At 37.1% G+C, this 19730-nt stretch overlaps 1 protein-coding gene and 1 pseudogene across 1 annotated transcript; one reads left to right on the plus strand and one right to left on the minus strand.

The window, feature by feature from the left end:
• The window catches only part of LOC134326286 (zinc finger protein 850-like), a 226344-nt pseudogene extending 207561 nt beyond the window's left edge, over positions 1 to 18783 (minus strand).
• LOC134326375 (early boundary activity protein 1-like) lies at positions 2939 to 11613 on the plus strand. Its single transcript, XM_063008533.1, has 9 exons — positions 2939 to 2973; positions 5255 to 5420; positions 7445 to 7587; positions 7683 to 7784; positions 7911 to 7979; positions 8158 to 8272; positions 8568 to 8659; positions 10612 to 10822; positions 11395 to 11613. The coding sequence occupies exons 2-9, from the start codon at positions 5270 to 5272 to the stop codon at positions 11493 to 11495; spliced, it is 984 nt and encodes a 327-aa protein (XP_062864603.1). The 5' UTR covers positions 2939 to 2973; positions 5255 to 5269; the 3' UTR covers positions 11496 to 11613.
• Positions 18784 to 19730: the final 947 nt, after the last annotated feature.

The raw sequence follows: 19730 nt of genomic DNA on the forward strand, positions 1-19730 counted from the left end.
GACATGGATTACTGGAACCATGTCCTATGGTCTGATGAGACCAAGATTAATTTGTTTGGTTCAGATGGTCTCAAGCATGTGTGGCGGCAATCAGGTGAGGAGTACAAAGATAAATGTGTCATGCCTACAGTCAAGCATGGTGGTGGGAATGCCATGGTCTGGGGCTGCATGAGTGCAGCAGGTGTTGGGGAGTTACATTTCATTTAGGGACACATGAACTCCATTATGTACTGTGAAATACTGAAGCAGAGCATGATCCCCTCCCTCCGGAAACTGGGTCGCAGGGCAGTGTTCCAGCATGATAATGACCCCAAACACACCTCTAAGATGACCACTGCTTTATTGAAGAGGCTGAGGGTAAAGGTGATGGACTGACCAAGCATGTCTCCAGACCTAAACCCAATAGAACATCTTTGGGGCATCCTCAAGCGGAAGGTGGAGGAGTGCAAAGTCTCGAATATCCGCCAGCTCCGTGATGTCGTCATGGAGGAGTGGAAAAGCATTCCAGTGGCAACCTGTGAAGCTCTGGTAAACTCCATGCCCAGGAGAGTTAAGGCAGTTCTGGGAAATAATGGTGGCCACACAAAATATTGACACTTCAGGAACTTTCACTAAGGGGTGTACTCACTTTTGTTGCCGGTGGTTTAGACATTAATGGCTGTATATTGAGTTATTTTAAGGGAAGAATAAATTTACACTGTTATATAAGCTGCACACAGACTACTTTTCATTGTGTCAAAGTGTCATTTTGTCAGTGTTGTCCCATGAAAAGATATACTTAAATATCTGCAGAAATGTGAGGGGTGTACTCACTTTTGTGATACACTGTATATATATATATATATATTAGAGAGAAAGAGAGAGATTCAGCTAACACAGGAAAGCTTCTACAGTGGCTGCAGTGCAGTACTGACCTGCGCGTGCGGAATCACAATTTGAATTACACCTGGTCCGTTAAAGACGTTGGATCCGACCAGGAGTCTACCAGCTACTGAGAAGGTACAAACATGTATGCACACTTTCATTTAAGCTTATTTTCGTTAAAATGCGATATAGAAATATTATATTTTATTAAGTACATATAAATAAATCGATTAAGTAAGTTTTTATAGTTTAAGTTCGTAGTGTTTTTTAACGGTTGTTAACTTACGCGGACGCCGGCATTAGGGTTCATTGCGTTTAACATTGCATTTACATCATATATTTTGATTAAAAAATTAGTAAGACATGTCCGATAGTTTTCTTGATTTTTTTAAAGTTATATTAATTAGATATTAATAACGTTATAGCCAGACAGCTAACTTGCTGTGCTGGAGTACCGTTATTTAAAGTTACCATGACAACCATGACACTGTTTGCAGGCGCGAGACTCTGACGGGATTTTTTTAGAGGAAAACATTCTGAAAAACAAAATCTGAACTACATCCATATCTAAACACGCTGTGCATGTCGTTCATACTGTATGAGCAGTGATGGGTGAGAACTGAGGGGGGAGTGGAGCTGCGGAACAGGGTGCAGTTTATACCCCCATTTAGCACCAGAAGCGGCGCGCTGCGCTTTATACGCTCCTAACGCTCTATAAGACCGTTTCAAATGAATATTCATGAGTCCAGGAAGTGACGTAAATGTTCCTAAGACGCTTCCGGTTGGTGGTAAACAGCGCTCAGAACAATAACGATTGAGCACAACTGCTTCAATTCTTTTGCGCTAGTTCAGGTGTGATTTATTGACAGTATGTCTAAATTTAAGTTAGGACCATGTTGTTCGGTTGGTGGATGTTCCCTCAGGCCAGGTACAAACTTGCTTTCAGAAATAAAGGTGAACAGATTTCCAAAAGAATGCACAGTGAAACGCTTGGATTGCTGCTATAAATAGAGACGGCTGGATTCCCACCATCAACTCTTATAATAAATGTAATATATATTATTTCATAATAAAATATTGTGAACAAATGTACTCAGTTGAACGCTGTTCTCATGGTGTCTTGTCCCTGACGTTTAGCTTAAGTGTATTAAAATACTCAGGCGCTTAATATTTGTATTAATAGTACAGAATAAACATAAACTAACATGAGCCTTAAAAAGTTTACATTCCCCTTATAATACGGTGTAAAAGCCATAACTGTATAGGACTATATTTTGGGGAAATGTCACTATATGGAATTATATTAACAGCTTAATTAGCTTAGCTTCATTATTAAATGACATGTAAAGAAACACTGTTCTACTTTTGTAATACAAAAAGTAAATAAACTATTTATGAATACGTTGTGCTTACTGTAAAATATTTCATGTATTTCCAGTTAGGCTATACAAAATAGTTTTAGCATGAGCTAATATGTTCTAATTCAGATGAGAAGTAATTCACTGTGGTTTGTCATATTTTTATCATATTATAATGGCTCTTAGCTCAACAGACACAAAAGGGGAGATGACACAATAATGATTTTAATAATTAATTGTATGCGTCCAAACTGCGGTGTGCTTTCACTGCCTCTGGTGTAAACACACTCCGTTTCAACAAGGTAGTGATACACGGCTGGGTATGTTACCTCAGGCAAACGTTTTAGGTCAGAGGAAAAACACTGCTTTCCTAAATTCTCCTCAAAAGGGGCTGGTAAAGATACTTGATGATCTATCATTCATTTCTGCTTATATCGCGTTTGTTTCGCGTTCGGGAGACTCGCAAAGTACGAGCTCGTCATGTTGACAGATGGATGGATGTTGAAAAATGGCGCTACCGGAAAGGCGAAAGGAACAGACATGCGCAGTAGCGTTGTTATTGTTTACCCTCATTGAAACGGTCTATAATCAACACACAGGCTGCGCACGCAGCACCGCGGCGGTAATTTATACGCTTCGGGTCTAAGAGATTGAAATTAGAGTCTACGCGTTTTTCCTTTTTTTTTAACTGCAACATTAGAAACGACTGTGCATTTGTTTTTAATTGTCATCAAAGAAGACGTTTAAACGTGTATGTATGTACAGTATATATATACTGTATATATATATATATATATTTCATATATATATATACAGGGCAGCCCCGGTTCTGGACTGCTTTGCTTGGGGGGGCAGTAAAACCTAATGAGGGGGCATGTTGATAGTCATGTTTTTGAAGCCAGAAATATATTCAAGGCTTGATTTGTGCATGAATGATGACAGCCAAGCTATTGATACTGGCTTAAAGTGATGTATGAGGTAAAGAAATAAAAATGCATGTTTTCGAACTTAAACTTAAAACCCAATGATTAAAAAATACATGTTGATTATGTAAATGGAGAAAAAAGATTATCTAATTGTATTTCATTTTAATACGCCCCCTTAATTAAATTGCCATTACTAATAGAACAACTCTATTTCTTGAAAGGCTTTAATACAAATTTAAGTCAAAGCTGACAAATGTACCTACACACAGACTGAGAATATTCAAACGTGGAAATAGGAATGAGTGAGAATATTTATATTATTGGGAAATTAAAATATAAAGAAAACAAAAGAATACTAATTCTGTAAAAAAAAAGTGTTTACCAGTTTACCTGCCTCTCGCTCACACTAACAGAACATATACTGCCGAACTGAACTGTTTGGGGCAGTCTGCCGATTTTTATATGACTCAAAGAGCCAATCAGGAATAAGCAAGGAAATATCTTCACACTGTAAAACAAAATGCATTTTTGTGATTGGTTCAGAGATAATTTTAAAAATAGCCGTTGCTTGCATTGTGCTTGGGGGGGCAAAGACACAATTTGGGGGGGCAATGCCCCCCTCAGCCCCCCCCTAGCGCCGGCCCTGATACAGGGGTTGGACAATGAAACTGAAACACCTGTCATTTTAGTGTGGGAGGTTTCATGGCTAAATTGGACCAGTCTGGTGGCCAATCTTCATTAATTGCACATTGCACCAGTAAGAGCAGAGTGTGAAGGTTCAATTAGCAGGGTAAGAGCACAGTTTTGCTCAAAATATTGCAATGTACACAACATTATGGGTGACATACCAGAGCTCAAAAGAGGACAAATTGTTGGTGCACGTCTTGCTGGCGCATCTGTGACCAAGACAGCAAGTCTTTGTGATGTATCAAGAGCCACGGTATCCAGGGTAATGTCAGCATACCACCAAGAAGGACAAACCACATCCAACAGGATTAACTGTGGACGCAAGAGGAAGCTGTCTGAAAGGGATGTTCGGGTGCTAACCCGGATTGTATCCAAAAAACATAAAACCACGGCTGCCCAAATCACGGCAGAATTAAATGTGCACCTCAACTCTCCTGTTTCCACCAGAACTGTCCGTCGGGAGCTCCACAGGGTCAATATACACGGCCGGGCTGCTATAGCCAAACCTTTGGTCACTCGTGCCAATGCCAAACGTCGGTTTCAATGGTGCAAGGAGCGCAAATCTTGGGCTGTGGACAATGTGAAACATGTATTGTTCTCTGATGAGTCCACCTTTACTGTTTTCCCCACATCCGGGAGAGTTACGGTGTGGAGAAGCCCCAAAGAAGCGTACCACCCAGACTGTTGCATGCCCAGAGTGAAGCATGGGGGTGGATCAGTGATGGTTTGGGCTGCCATATCATGGCATTCCCTTGGCCCAATACTTGTGCTAGATGGGCGCGTCACTGCCAAGGACTACCGAACCATTCTGGAGGACCATGTGCATCCAATGGCAGTGCCGTGTATCAGGATGACAATGCACCAATACACACAGCAAGACTGGTGAAAGATTGGTTTGATGAACATGAAAGTGAAGTTGAACATCTCCCATGGCCTGCACAGTCACCAGATCTAAATATTATTGAGCCACTTTGGGGTGTTTTGGAGAAGCGAGTCAGGAAACGTTTTCCTCCACCAGCATCACGTAGTGACCTGGCCACTATCCTGCAAGAAGAATGGCTTAAAATCCCTCTGACCACTGTGCAGGACTTGTATATGTCATTTCCAAGACGAATTGACGCTGTATTGGCCGCAAAAGGAGGCCCTACACCATACTAATAAATTATTGTGGTCTAAAACCAGGTGTTTCAGTTTCATTGTCCAACCACTGTATATATATATACATACACACACACTGACTGGCCACTTCATTAATATCAATTTATAGTTTATACACATACATTTAAGAAAAAGTTATTGTTAATTAGTAAACACCTGTATAAAAATATTTTTACTATTCTACTTTTATTTCATAAGTCTCACTGAGTGCTCACAAGCATGTGCATGTGTGTGTTTGTGTGTCCCTCTCTCTTATTCCAGAGCCTATATGCCTATATGGCCTATATGCTAATACAGTGGATAGAAGATCCACCTACGTGGGATGTTTTGCCTATAAAAAAAATCGCAAATGGAATTTGTTCAGTGGGTTCAATATGTGATGTATTTTATGGCGATGAAACAAGCCCAGCAAAAATTCTACAAAAAGGTTAGTGAATTTCATCAGTACATCAGTACACTCACCCAAAGTAAGAACTGAAGTAGGCACACTACACCAAGTTCCAAATTATTATGCAATTGATATTTTTCTCTGATTTTCCTAAATGATCGTACAGTCAGTATAATTTTCAAGTCATCAACCGTTAGAGTATAAATCGAATTTTATTGAACAAACCTCCCAATGATAACAGTATTTTTTTTTTCAAAAATAAAAAAACTCAAAATGCACTGTTCCAAATTATTATGCACAACAGAGTTTCCAACTTTTTATAGGTTGTAAAGAACTGAAAATAGTCATTTGTTGAATTGGCAGCATTAAGAGGTCACATTCACTGAAATTAAAAGATATTTCAATCAAAAACATCTTAACAGGCCAAGTTGCATGTTAACATAGGACCCCTTTCATATCACCTTCACAATTCTTGCATCCATTGAACTTGTGAGTTTTTGGAGAGTTTCTGCTTGAATTTCTTTGCAGGATGTCAGAATAGCCTCCCAGAGCTGCTGTTTTGATGTGAACTGCCTCCCACCATAATAGATCTTTTGCTTGAGGATACTCCAAAGGTTCTCAATAGGGTTAAGGTCAGGGAGGATGGTGGCCACACCACGAGTTTCTTTCATTTTATGCCCATAGCAGCCAATGACACAGAGGTATTCTTTGCAGCACGAGATTTGTCATGCATGAAGATGATTTTGCTGCAGAAGGCACGGTTCTTCTTTTTGTACCATGGTACAAAGTGGTCAGTCAGAAACTCTATATACTTTGCCAAGGTAATTTTCACACCTTCAGGGACCCTAAAGGCCCAAAACATGACTCCTTCACCCCCTTGCTGACATCGCAGCCTTGTTGGGACATGGTGACCATCCACTATTCCATCCATATGAACCATCCAGGGTTGCACGGCACTCATAATGATGTTTGAAAATTAGTCTCCATATATGTTTGGGCCCACTGCAACCGTTTCTGCTTGTGAGCACTTGTTAGGGGTGGCCGAATAGTAGGTTTATGCACAACTGCAAGCCTCTGGAGGATCCTACACCTTGAGGTTCGTGGGACTCCTGATTCACCAACAGCTTTAAATACCTGTTTGCTGGTTTGTAATGGCATTTTAGTAGCTGCTCTCTTAATCTGATGAATTTGTCTGACAGAAACCTTCCTCATTCTGCCTTTATCTGCAGGAACCTGTTTATGCTCTGCATTAGCCACAAATCTCTTCAGAGTATGATGATCAGGCTTAAGTTTTCGTGAAATATCAAATGTTTTCATACCTTGTCCAAGGCATTGCACTATTTGATGCTTTTCGGCAGCAGAGAGATCCTTTTTCTTTCCTATATTGCTTGAAAGCTGAGGCCTCTTTAATAATGTGGAACATCTTTCTTAAGCAGTTTTCCTTTAATTGGGCTCACCTGGCTGAAATTGATTTTAGTGATCCAAAGAGCCCCGAGACACAATACCATCTATGAGTTTAATTGAAAAATTCAATCTTAATGACACTTAAATTCAATTTGCATAATAATTTGGAAAGTGGTGTAGAATTATATATACACAATTGCATAAGTTTGTAGACACTCCTTCTGGATTCAGCTACTTTAATTTGGACCCATTATGGACACAGATAAACACATACAGCTAGTCCCTGTAGAGAAGTATTACCAATAGTATAGGACTCCCTGGAACAGAGAAACCATGAACCTATTTGCACTATGCATAAAATCTGGTGTGGGGTAGAGAGGTAAAATGTCCCCTTGAAACTGTGTTCTCTGGAATGATTGAGCTCTAGCAAATACTATAGGGATGTGTTTGGGAGTTGAGGATGAGGTGGGATGGTGATCATCCAACATCCTGATCTCACAAACGCTCTTGTTGCTGAATGCAATCAAATCCTCACAGCAGTGCTTAAAAATCTAGTAGAACGCCATTCCTGGACAGTAGAGACAGTTACTTTAAAAAAAACCTTTTTTATTTCCCTAAATTCAGAAGAAACAGTGACATGGTATGTTTTGTTTCTCAAGGAAGTAGATCCGCCCTACTGAAAATTTTAGAGACTCTGGAAAAGAGGGAAAATTCTGCGAAGGATACTGAAATTTGTGGCCGTGGTCAGAGGCAAAAATGGCCACCTATCCGCCTCTCGCCAGCTACAACCTCTGAGGATGAGGCAAGAACTGACATGGATTACCACCTAACTCTGCTTTACAATTCACTTTCAGGATGGCAGAGAAAAAGTAATGTAGTTATCTATTTGTTGTACAGGAAGAATTCCTCCCAACAAATACAGTAAGGAAGGAAAAAAAAAAAGAAATGGCCAGAACAATGTCAAAGTCCATCCTAATGGATTATAAAGTAAATCAAAAGGTAGGAAATACCTGCAACAGCAACAAACGATATATTAGTCTAATGATTTTGCCACTGCTACTGATTGCTTATTCACACACTCTTTGCTATATTTTGAGAGTTTATAATCTCTCTCTCTCACTCTAGAGTTCTTCTTGTGTATCTGATTCTGCTGGCCCTTGTTCTCCTAGTGCCTTTGGTGATTCAGGATCTCAGGTTAGCTAACACACCTAACCTCATGTCAATATTTAATTTTTTTCCTTTGTGTTTTGCGGCATGCATATATCTTTACATTAAATAATCACAATGGTGACAGTTTATAATTGTTTTCTACTATTTTACAATTTATGATCACTAACTTTTATCAATCTGTCTGTCTTTCTGTCTGTCCCAGGCACACAATACCAAAGTAGTGATAAAACAACTCTCAGAATTAAAAGAAATACTAATGGGGATGAAGGAGAAAATTGAAAATATAGAGAAAAGGATCATTAGAGTGGAAAGCAAAGGTAATATATATATATATATATATATATATATATATATATATATATATACATATATATATATATATATATATTATTTTGAGGTAAAATGTTTTTGATACAGTTTTTCTCAGTCGCTTGGACATATTCTCAACATTTTCATGATTATTTTCATAATTCCGTCATTTTAATTATGTTTAATATTTTAAATTATACATAATATTTTGCTGCAAACATTTTCTAACAAAAGTCATAATCACTCAAAAACTGTTAATCGTTAAAATTATACAGTCTGGTAACATTGTTTTTATCCCCTTAGCACTCCCACATGAGACAGAGAAAGTGTTGCCACCGCCAGATAATAATAAAAAAATGCAAACACATGAGACTGTAACTACCTTACCCACACAGGTAAAAACAAACAAATCATTGTATGTCTGTGTTTATACAGTAATTCTGAACATGATGAAAATTACATGCTGAGAATAAAATGCATTGTTGCATGACTTTAGTGGTTGATGAAAGGAAGAATATGATAGCATAATTTTTACTACAACCACAAATCAGAAAAGTTGGGACAGTATGGAAAATGCAAATAAAATTAAAATGCAGTGTTTCTTACATTTACTTTGGCATGAACCCAAGATATTTTATGTTCTATCTGCTCAACTTTATTTTATTTAATAATAAACATCAATTCCTGCATTTCAGACCTGCTACACATTTCAAAAACAGTTGGAACGGGGCAACAAAAGACTAGTAAAGTTGTGTAATGCTACAAAAACATATTAGTTTAATTGATAAGGGGCAGTAAGATTGGGTTTAAAAAGAGCATCCCAGAGTGACTGAGTCTTTCAGAATTAAATGGGGAGGGGTTCAGCACTCTGTGAAAGACTGTGTGGACAAAAAGTTGAAGAGTAACATTTCCCAACATAAAATACTTGTCTGTTTCATCATCTACAGTACATAATATCATTAAAAGATTCAGAGAATCTGGAGAAATATCTATATGTAAGACAGAAGACTGAAAACCAGTATTGTCTGACTGATATTTGGGTCCTCAGGCAGCACTGCATTAAAAACAGACCCGATTCTGTAGTGAAAATCACTGAATGGACTCAAGAACACTTTCCAAAACCTGTGAACCATTGTCTGTGAGCTTGTCACTGTATCCACAAATACAAGTTAAAACTTTACCATGCAAAAGATAAAAACAGATATTAGCAAGATACAGAAACACCACCACGTTCTCTGGGCTTGAGTTCATTTAAGACACTTTTCCACTTTGCCTCCGTGCATCTTAAATGATCTCAGGCCAAGAGAAGGTGGTGGTGTTTCTGGATCTTGCTAATATCTGTTTTCATCTTTTGCATGTTAAAGTTTTAACTTGCATTTGTGGATACAGTGCCAAGCTTACAGATAATGATTTAGAAAGGGTTTATAAAGTTTATAAGTTTTATAAAGTGTTCTTTTTATTATGTACTGTAGTTGATGAAATACACAAGTTTTTTACTATTTTAATTAAGAAATGTTTTTCTTGAATTGTTGCACTATTTGCCTGTCCAGTCTTTTACAGAGTGGTGACCCCCTCCCCAGTCGCTCTGGGATGCTCTTTTTATACAAAATCATCTTACTGCCCTGTTATTAATTAAACTAATATGTTTTTTGAAGCATTACACAACTTTACTAGTCTTTTGTTGCCCGGTTCTAACTTTTTTGAAATGTGTTGCAGGTGTAAAATGCAGGAATGGAGGTACATTAACAAGTTGATTAGACAAAACATAAAATATATCTTGGGTTCCTACTGTCTGCAATAAAATAAAAGTCAAAGTAAATGTAAAAAACACTGCGTTTTTATTGTATTTGCATTTTCCATACTGTCACAACTTTTCTTCTGATTTTGGGATGTAAAAGTATGTTTAGGACAGAAGTGGGTACTATGGTCTTAGAGGGCAGATTATGTCAGTTTGGTGATTTTCCTGCCCAAGCACACCTGGGTCAGTTGAGCAGGTAATGAACACGTTATTTATGGTGTCAGAGCAGAAGAATCAGCAAACTGTGCTGGACTCTGGCCCTTGTTTCCCCACCCCAGCCATAGGATTTGTTTCACCCAGTCCTGATAAGAATCATGTACATAAGTACTATTGTACGTATGGTCTGTCTGTCCAATATCTAGTTCTTAGGGTAACATATTTGTACATATTTCCCATCATGCACAGAAAGTGTTTGATATTTACTTCTCTGGATTATATGGTATGCAACATTTTTGGTTTGTACTTTTTCACTGCCTTAAGATGTGTAAAGGCAACATAAAAATGGCATTTTAAATTAGTTGAATGTCTAAACATTGTCATTTTTGTTAGGTTAAAATTGGACCCAACACAGCAATCACTTCTGAGCAGTATGCAAATGTAAAATGGACAGACCCAAAGAAATCAACAAAAGATCTATTACTGGCTGTTTTTGGGAGAAGAAAGTTGGCGACACACACCTACACAGGGAAGTGCTCAAACGCCTTTAGGGGAAGAGAGGCCAAACCTCAGCTGGATCCAGACAAAGTGTGTGACATAATAAGTGAGTTAATTATTTTCTGGAAACACTATAGTGGAAATATTTGTTTTATATAATGCTGACAGTAACATTACAGTATATAGCTTAAACCACAGTCTTTAGAGCATCACATGCTAAATAATCTCAGATTTCAATGCATGTAAACTGATCTTTTCATGGTGTAGAAAAACTGAATTTACCACATCATGGCCCCTTAGGAGTTACAAATGCTCTGTGTTTCTTTGTTAAAATGTCTTTCTGTAGACATTATGAAGACTGAATATACAATACTGTGGTAGAGAGTGCAGTGACAGTCTGTTCCATCCCTGCTTTTATACAGGGTTTGTAAATTGTTTGCATCAATTTTCAAATATTAATTTACTTTCATTGCTACAGACCAGCTGTAAATTGTTAACCAATGACTTGTTCCCAAATGCTCTGAAAAATTGGATGAGTGTATCATTGCGTGATGTTGATGGTAGAAACCACAATCATCATTCCTTCTAACATACAGTACATTAGCACTTTTAAAAATGAGGTGTTTAAAATGAATATAACAATTATTTGTTGTTTTTTGTTGTTTCTTTGTTTTACAGACTACATCAGGAAAAAATTTGGCACAGATATTAGACTAATCAAACAAGCCATTTCCCAAAAGTGTGCAGATGAATGTAAAATGGCGACGAGAAAGATGTAGGATTTTGTTGTCTAGCCTTTGTTGCCTTTTTGTCTGTCAATGTATTTATTTGCTTGCATCATTGTTTGTCTGTTTGTTACTTAATTATAATAAAATTGTTTAAATTACCAATTAATAATTGTTTATTTATTAATTTTAATTTTAATGTAGAATACTCTTAAACAAAAGGTATAATAAGACATACAGGAATTTTAATATGCATTTCTCAAATGTTTATCTGTAAATCAAATAAAATTCCTAGATAAAATCATATTAGAATATTAGGATTCCTATTTAGAGGCCAAAACATTTCTTATAGAATATCCAACAGAATATCTATAGGATGTCCAATAGGATTCCTACAAGATGTTTAATAGGATTCCTATAGAATGTTTAATAGGATTCCTATAGGATGTCCAATAGGATTCCTATAAGATGTCCAATAGGATTCCTATAAGATGTCCAATAAGATTCCTATAGGATGTTTAATAGAATTCCTATAAGATGTCCAATAGGATTCCTATAGGATGTTTAATAGGATTTCTATAAGATGTCCAATAGGATTCCTATAGGATTGGTTCCAAAATATGATAGAAAACCAATAAGATTCCTATAGGATTTTTTCTATTGGAATCCTATAGGATATTTTGACTAGGGTGAGGTGAATGTATCATCAATTTGCTTTGACTAATAAATGATTTTGTGTTAATTAGTTCATCATGTGCAGTGAAAACCCACTACAGCTAGTAGGTGAACAAAAAGTAATTTTATTAATGTAATAAACTTTAATGAAGTCTGGGGTTTTTGTTGAGAAACAATTATATAATAAGAAACATAATTCCCCCTCATTGTACACTCTGGCTTTTTGTAAAATAAAGTACAGAAAAAGTTCTGGGAGTCTCCCGCATATACATAGCGGCTCCCTGATTCCTGCATGTCAGATAAAATCTCCCGGAATCTAGAACGAGCGGCCAAGAGAACACACACACGCACACAGGCGACACAGACTTTATTCATACGATCGCGTATTAAATCCGTTATCTGATATACAATCTAGCGCACTGTGTAGGGAACATAAATCAATTGTCTAATATACTGTCTAGTGCACTAAGTAGGGAACATAAATCTATGATCAAATATACAATCTAGTGCACTATGTAGGGAACATAATTAATTATGTAATACACTATCTAGTGCACTATGTAGGGTACATAATTATGTAATACACTATCTAGTGCACTATGTAGGGTACATAATTATGTAATACACTATCTAGTGCACTATGTAGGGTACATAATTATGTAATACACTATCTAGTGCACTATGTAAGGAACACAAATCATCATCTAGTTATACTTTCTAGTGCACTATGTAGGGAACATAATTAATTATGTAATACAGTATCTAGTGCACTGTGTAGGGAAAATAAACCAATTGTCTAATTTACTATCTAGTTCACTACGTAGGGAACATAAATTCATATCTAAAATACTATCTAGTGCACTATGTAGGGAACATAAATCCGTTAATGAATACACTTGCACAAGAATGCACCCGTATCAAAACTGCGCGTGCACCCCCGCACACACCATCCTGACACCCATGCATTCCCACGGAAGCAAGAAGCCCATGCCAAGGTCAACATATCTCTGCCCCTAAGTAACCTTCCAAAAGTCTCTTCTACCTCTGCTAATTGAACTAAGAAAGCAGAAACGTATAAGTTTGATGCAAATAACTAATAAAATATAAAATTTCCATTCACAGCAGTTTAACCATTGTGCTGGATTAAATACATTTAAAAAAATACAGCATTAAAGCATAATCCCATTAAAATAGGCCACAATTTAACACTATAATACAATATAATTTATTAATTTCTGAATTATATTAACTAATTATTATTTAATAACTGTGATTAAACAAAAATATAAAATACATCTAACATACATCTTAAACTGCTCTTCTTTACATGTTAAATTACTTCTCTGTTGAATAAATCAAGGCCCCTGAAACCCGGAGAACTGAAGATTTACCAGGGTGCTGGTTCACTACCTGCTGTGATGATTCCCAAGCTGGAGGACACTGTTTGGGAAAGGGTAAGTCAAAGCAATAAAAGCTCTAAAACAAACATCCACTGCTTGGATAAGAGACGCTGCTCTACAGGACTGTAATAAACTGAGAAAATGGTCACGTCCAAGCTCTAATACCAACAGGAAGAGCTTCCTCTGTTCCTACTGCTGCAAATACTCAACCATGTTGGATCCAGAATGTTATAAAAGAAACATTTCATTCTCATGTTTCCTCTCCTTGTTTCTTGGTCTCCAGAAGACACTTCAGAACAGCAGAAGTTGGAGCTTCATCTCTGTAACCAGACTCAGTTCCAGAACTCTTTCATTTCTGCAGGTTTTGTAGATAAAGAGCTCTTGGAAGCATCGATTTGTTCTTCTGCTTTCAGAGGTCGTCTTTTCAGCTCACTGTGCACAACAACATCTACATCAACTGGACAGTCAATCACAAAATGTTCAGTCTAATGACTTTAACCTTGTAGTAACTCTAGAAATGTAAAACTGTAATATGGGTGAACAAATCGAACACTTTTTGTAATAACATTTGTCCACTGCAGACCCTTTAAGTGATTTTTTTGTAGATTGCTCCAGTGTGGAATGAAAAAGAATGATGGTGATGCTGGAAGACACTGGGTGAAGCATTCCTCGTTACTCTCATAACTCACATCATCCTCATCCTGAACATCTTTTACTTCCTGCAGCTTTTCCTGCAACTGAATCCTAACAAAACGTAACATAAACTTTAATATGAAATCAACCACTCGTAGTCACCATGTACTGACAGTGTTTACAGTGTACTTTGTAGTGGTTGTTGTGTTAGAAAACATTGCAGAATTTCTTCTTAGCAAAGAAACCTACTGGTTACTTCTTTCTGTTGTAATCTCTGTACTTAAAGTCAAAGCATCGTACCGTAAAACAGGGTTTAGATGTGCACTGAAACGGCTAGTGTGGGCAATGTGATCAGTACCGTAAAACAGGGTGTAAATGCGCACTAAAACCTTATTAAGTAGAAATAGCGCGACCGAGCAAGTCCAGAAGATCTAAAACAAATGCAGCACCCAGTATCAACCTCAAAAAGCTTCATGAATCTCTTTTCTAGCAAGAAAACTCACTAAAAAACAAGAACGCAACAAGAACTCACCACGTTTTCTCCACTCAAATAAGCCACAGGTGAGTTTAATAACAAGCAGCAGAAATATGTAGCAAAAGATTTGCACCAGTGAAAACAAAATCTGTACAATTTGGATCTGCAAAAAACACATTTGTAACTGTAAAAAAATGTTTTACCTGTAAAAAATACATTTGTAACTGTAAAAAAAATCTGTAAAATTTGTATCTGTAAAAGAGAAATCTGTAACTGTAAAAAAGATTTGTACCTGTAAAAAATACATTTGTACTTATATTTTCGATGTGAGGATAAAAACATTGCAGCACAGTTTCAAATCTGCCCGCCACGAGTTTTGCAACAAATATCTCAGTCAGCGTGTTGCAAAACTGATCTGTACCTGTAGCTGCAGGGGCGGGGCGTGGGGGCGCAGGGGTCGGGACAAAGGGGAGAAATAGACATAATTACCGACCAATCAAAGGAGCTGGTTTTTAGTGCACCAAGAAACTGTTTGGCTGCCTAATGCCAATCACAAAGTTTCAGTGTAGTTGGATCAGAACATCATAACTCATGTCATAACTTCCTTATTAGTGTTGCTGTGGGTTTTATGGTGGATGTTGCTGCGTGTGTCTGCTAGTTAATGTGTTCATGCGTTTAACCCTGATAGTTTTATATTGGACATTCGCCTGACATTCCAGTTTCTTTCATCTCGTTCTCGGCTAATAAACATTAAAAAATGAACAAACCTGCACGAACTGACTCTGCAGTAAACAAGGCACAAATTACAATCACATGTTTTTAAAAGTATTTCTGTTTATTTTTATTTAACGCTATTTTGTCATTGTGAGGTACAGTACTACAGTGTACTACAGCATGAGTATGAAGAGAATGAAACAGAACATTTTCATTGCAATTTACATTGCTTATTACATTAAAATGTAAGTTTATCATTTTTAGAATTTTTTTTACACGATATATATTTAACTCAGTGGCGATTTCTCTAAGACTGCAAGGGAAGCTCAGCTTCCCCTAAAATGTCAAAAATTAAATGGTAAAATATGTACAGTTGTGTTAACATTTCATTGACTACAAATGCGTTAGAACACGTTCATCTCGAAGACGAGTTTGTTCAGAATCAGCTACTTATCATACTTTCCCTTAGCGTCAATGCATTTGCCCGCAGAAGCTGAGCGTCTCTTCACTTCTATGGGGCTGCATGGGTTTTTTTTTTTCATTGCTTCGAAACTCGCCGGTCATTGGATAAATGCCGTGATTTTGTCCCGCCCCCGGACGCTGAGCGTCTCTGGGGGTGAATGGAGCTGTGGGCGGGTCTGGACGCTGAGCTTCTGCAAGATGATTGGAGGATCAGTCGAAAGGCTGAATCCCATTTTGATAGACAGCTATCACTGGGAGCTTCAGTCCCATCGCGGATTTTGCGAGTGAAGTCGAAAGACAAACTGCAACCCATTTCAGGACATTTTCTTGAAAAGGAACGGAGGGCAGAATTTATGTATAAATAAATTGACAAATTTTACAATGTAAGCCGACAATGAGCTTCCCCTCTTTGAAAGACCAGCAGCCGCCACTGATTTGACTGTACCTGTACTGTAGGACTTAATACATTTGTGGTGAATGGTACATGTCACTAGGTAATACAGAACTATAACCTGGCTTTATGCACTTTTGAGAGGCTCCCTTGGCTTTTCAAGGCAGATGAACATGAAGAAAAGTTGATGGAAAGGAACTCCAGTGTCACACAGCCCTGACCTCAACTTAACTTGATAAAACCTGGGCATTTTTGTCACATCCGGACGTGCACAAATTCCCACATATACACTCCAAAATCTTAATAGTTGTAGCCAAGTGGAGCTTATTGATTCAGTAACACTAACACAATGATATGCAGCCCCGGTTCTGGCTGTGTTGCTTAGGCGGGCAGTGAGAAAATCCAGGGGGAGCAATGCCCACCCCAGTTGCTTTAGTTTTGCCCTAAGCTGGCCTCGAATCTAGGGCAGAAAAATACGCACTCTGGCCACTGAGTAATAAACAGGTTGTTATGCTGATAAACCTGCGCACACAATGCGTCACCAAAATTAAAAGTGAACACTACTTAAAATAATAACTAAACACCTTCTAATTCCCACGGTAGCAGCAGTTTCCTTCTGTTTCATACACATCACCCTGTCTCAGTCTAATCTGTAGCATTTCTCTCCCACTGATAAAAATATGGAACAAAACACGTCCCGTAACAGTTAAATTGCGACTACGACTGCAACGGTACAAGTAGGTTTGATGTCGACTTTTTTTTATTGTTTTTTTTTTTTTTAACTCAGTAACGAAAGTTATTTAAAATGTAGCGAATTACAATTCTTAATACAAAACATACTTAAGTAAAAGTAAAATTACAGGTTGTAGGTACACAAAAAAAACTACTCAATTACAGTAACATGACCAAATGTAATTTGTTACTTTCCACCTTTGTATAAGCCAAACTATGAAAATGTGTGAAAAACAAGTATAAGTAACATCTGTGCCAACATATAATAATAAAAATAATAATACATTTTATTTATGGGTGCCTTTCAAAACACCTTACAATACAAAACATCAGTACATAATTAATAACACAGATTAAGGGTAGGCGAGTTTAAAGAAATACGTTTTAATATGTTTTGAAACTAGGGATTGAATCAATGGTGCGAATGTCAGGAGGGAGAGAGTTCCAGAGATGTGGGCTAAAAGCTCTAGCTCCCATATGAGGTAGACCAAAAAGGAGAGAGTTACAATAATCAATCTGAGATGTAACCAGGGCATGAACAAGAACATCAGCACTTCTAGGAGAAAGTAATGGACGTAGACGATTTATGTTACGTAAATGTAAATAAGCGGATCGTGTGATGTTGTTAATATGTGCATGAAATGAAAGATTGTGAGTGGAAGGAGAGACGACTGAGTTCTTAATCATCATTGAGAATTTGTTAGATTTAGAGAGAGGAGATTTTCTACCTATAAGAATAATTTCAGTTTTATCAGCATTTAATGTGAGAAAATTGTAAGAGAACCATGTTCTTAATTCTATTAGACAATCAGAGAGAGATGGAGGAGGAAGAGTAGCCGTGAGCACAGTGGACAGGTATAGCTCGGTGTCGTCCGCATTACAATAAAATTGAATGTTGTATTTCCTAAAGATACGTCCAATAGGAAGCAAGTAAATTATAAATCGTAGAGGCCCCAGGACAGAGCCCTGAGGGACATCACTAGTAACAGGAGTTACTGTGAACATACTGTACACGTCTAGAAATGTATGAAGAAAACCAATCAAGCACAGTATCACTAATACCAGTATATGCTAGCCGATCCAATACCTTTTTTTTTTTAATTCACTTCCACTATTAACTGATAGCATTCACTTACATCAGGCTCTAAACCTCCTGGTTCTACCCACCATTCACTCCACTATAGATAATCACATTATTTCCCAGTAATAGTTTAACCTAAAGATTTATACTTTTATTATTACTATTTACTTATTAATGTTTTACTAATATTAATATTAATTAATTACCTATTAATTACACAGTATAATTCATTCATGGTTAACCATTTCTCCCCAACACTCACTCACTCACTATATATTATATTTTTATATTTTAGCTTGTTTGGTACAATCTGATGAGTCACACTTGTGTCTAAGTGCTGATAAATGAGCAAAGCAGCTCCAACACCGTGAGCATCATTTCTGTAAAATGTGAATGCGCTGGTGTGTTTTGAGATGACTCTGTTGATTAAAACCCTTTCCACACTGTGAGCACTGATACGGTTTCTCTCCAGTGTGAATGCGCTGGTGGATTTTGAGATTACTCTGTGTAAAAAAACTCTTTCCACACTGTGAGCACTGATACGGTTTCTCTCCAGTGTGAATGCGCTGGTGGGTTTTGAGATTATTCTGTGTAATAAAACTCTTTCCACACTGTGAGCACTGATACGGTTTCTCTCCAGTGTGAATGTGCTGATGTATTTTGAGATTACTCTGTTTATTAAAACTCTTCCCACACTGTGAGCACTGATACGGTTTCTCTCCAGTGTGAATGCGCTGGTGTTTTATTAGATCACTCTGGGTATTAAAACTCTTCCCACACTGTGAGCACTGATACGGTATCACTCCAGTGTGAATGCGCTGGTGTATCTTGAGAGCACTCTGTGTAGTAAAACTCTTCCCACACTGTGAGCACTGATACGGTTTCTGTCCAGTGTGAATGCGCTGGTGTTTTTTGAGATTACCCTGTTGATTAAAACTCTTCCCACACTGTAAGCACTGATACGGTTTCACTCCAGTGTGAATGTGCTGGTGTACTTTGAGATTACCCTGTTGATTAAAACTTTTCCCACACTGTGAGCACTGATACGGCTTCACTTCAGTGTGAATGTGCTGGTGTATTTTGAGAAAACTCAGGAAACTGAAGCTCTTCCCACACTGTGAGCAGACAATTCCTTCTTCCTGTGTGGGACTGAGAGAGGTGTTAATGCTGACAGTACCAGAGGACGTTTGCTGATTACTGGAGCTTCTGGTGGGCGTCAGATCCTCATGTTCAGTCTTAATCTTCACCAGAGTCTCAAATTTATCATGGTTGCAGCTCTTGATGTGATTGTGGAGCTGATTTTGGGTTGTAGAGGAACGTGGACACGAGGAGCAGCAGAAATCCTTGTTCAGTTCTGAAGCAGAAAATAATCAAATACATTTATAACATTATAAATAATCAAATACATTTATAACATTATAAATAAGCAAATACATTTATAACATTATAAATAATAAATACATTTATAACATTATAAATAATCAAATACATTTATAACATTATAAATAATCAAATACATTTATAACATTATAAATAATCAAATACACTTATAACATTATAAATAATCAAATACATTTATAACATAATAAATAATCAAATACATTTATAACATAATAAATAATCAAATACATTTATAACATAATAATCAAATACATTTATAACATAATAAATAATCAAATATATTTATAACATAATAAATAATCAAATACATTTATAACATAATAAA

Source organism: Trichomycterus rosablanca, chromosome 14 (genome assembly GCF_030014385.1).
Source record: "Trichomycterus rosablanca isolate fTriRos1 chromosome 14, fTriRos1.hap1, whole genome shotgun sequence".
Taxonomy (NCBI): Eukaryota; Metazoa; Chordata; class Actinopteri; order Siluriformes; family Trichomycteridae; genus Trichomycterus; species Trichomycterus rosablanca.

What these genes read in the sequence shown, in the direction of transcription:
- LOC134326375 (XM_063008533.1), top strand. Translation starts at nt 5,270, where the DNA reads ATGGCCTATATGCTAATACAGTGGATAGAAGATCCACCTACGTGGGAT. An exon ending in AGCAAAAATTCTACAAAAAG is followed by an intron (nt 5,421 to 7,444) that starts GTTAGTGAATTT and finishes TTGTTTCTCAAG; the next exon opens with GAAGTAGATCCGCCCTACTG. An exon ending in ATTATAAAGTAAATCAAAAG is followed by an intron (nt 7,785 to 7,910) that starts GTAGGAAATACC and finishes CTCTCACTCTAG; the next exon opens with AGTTCTTCTTGTGTATCTGA.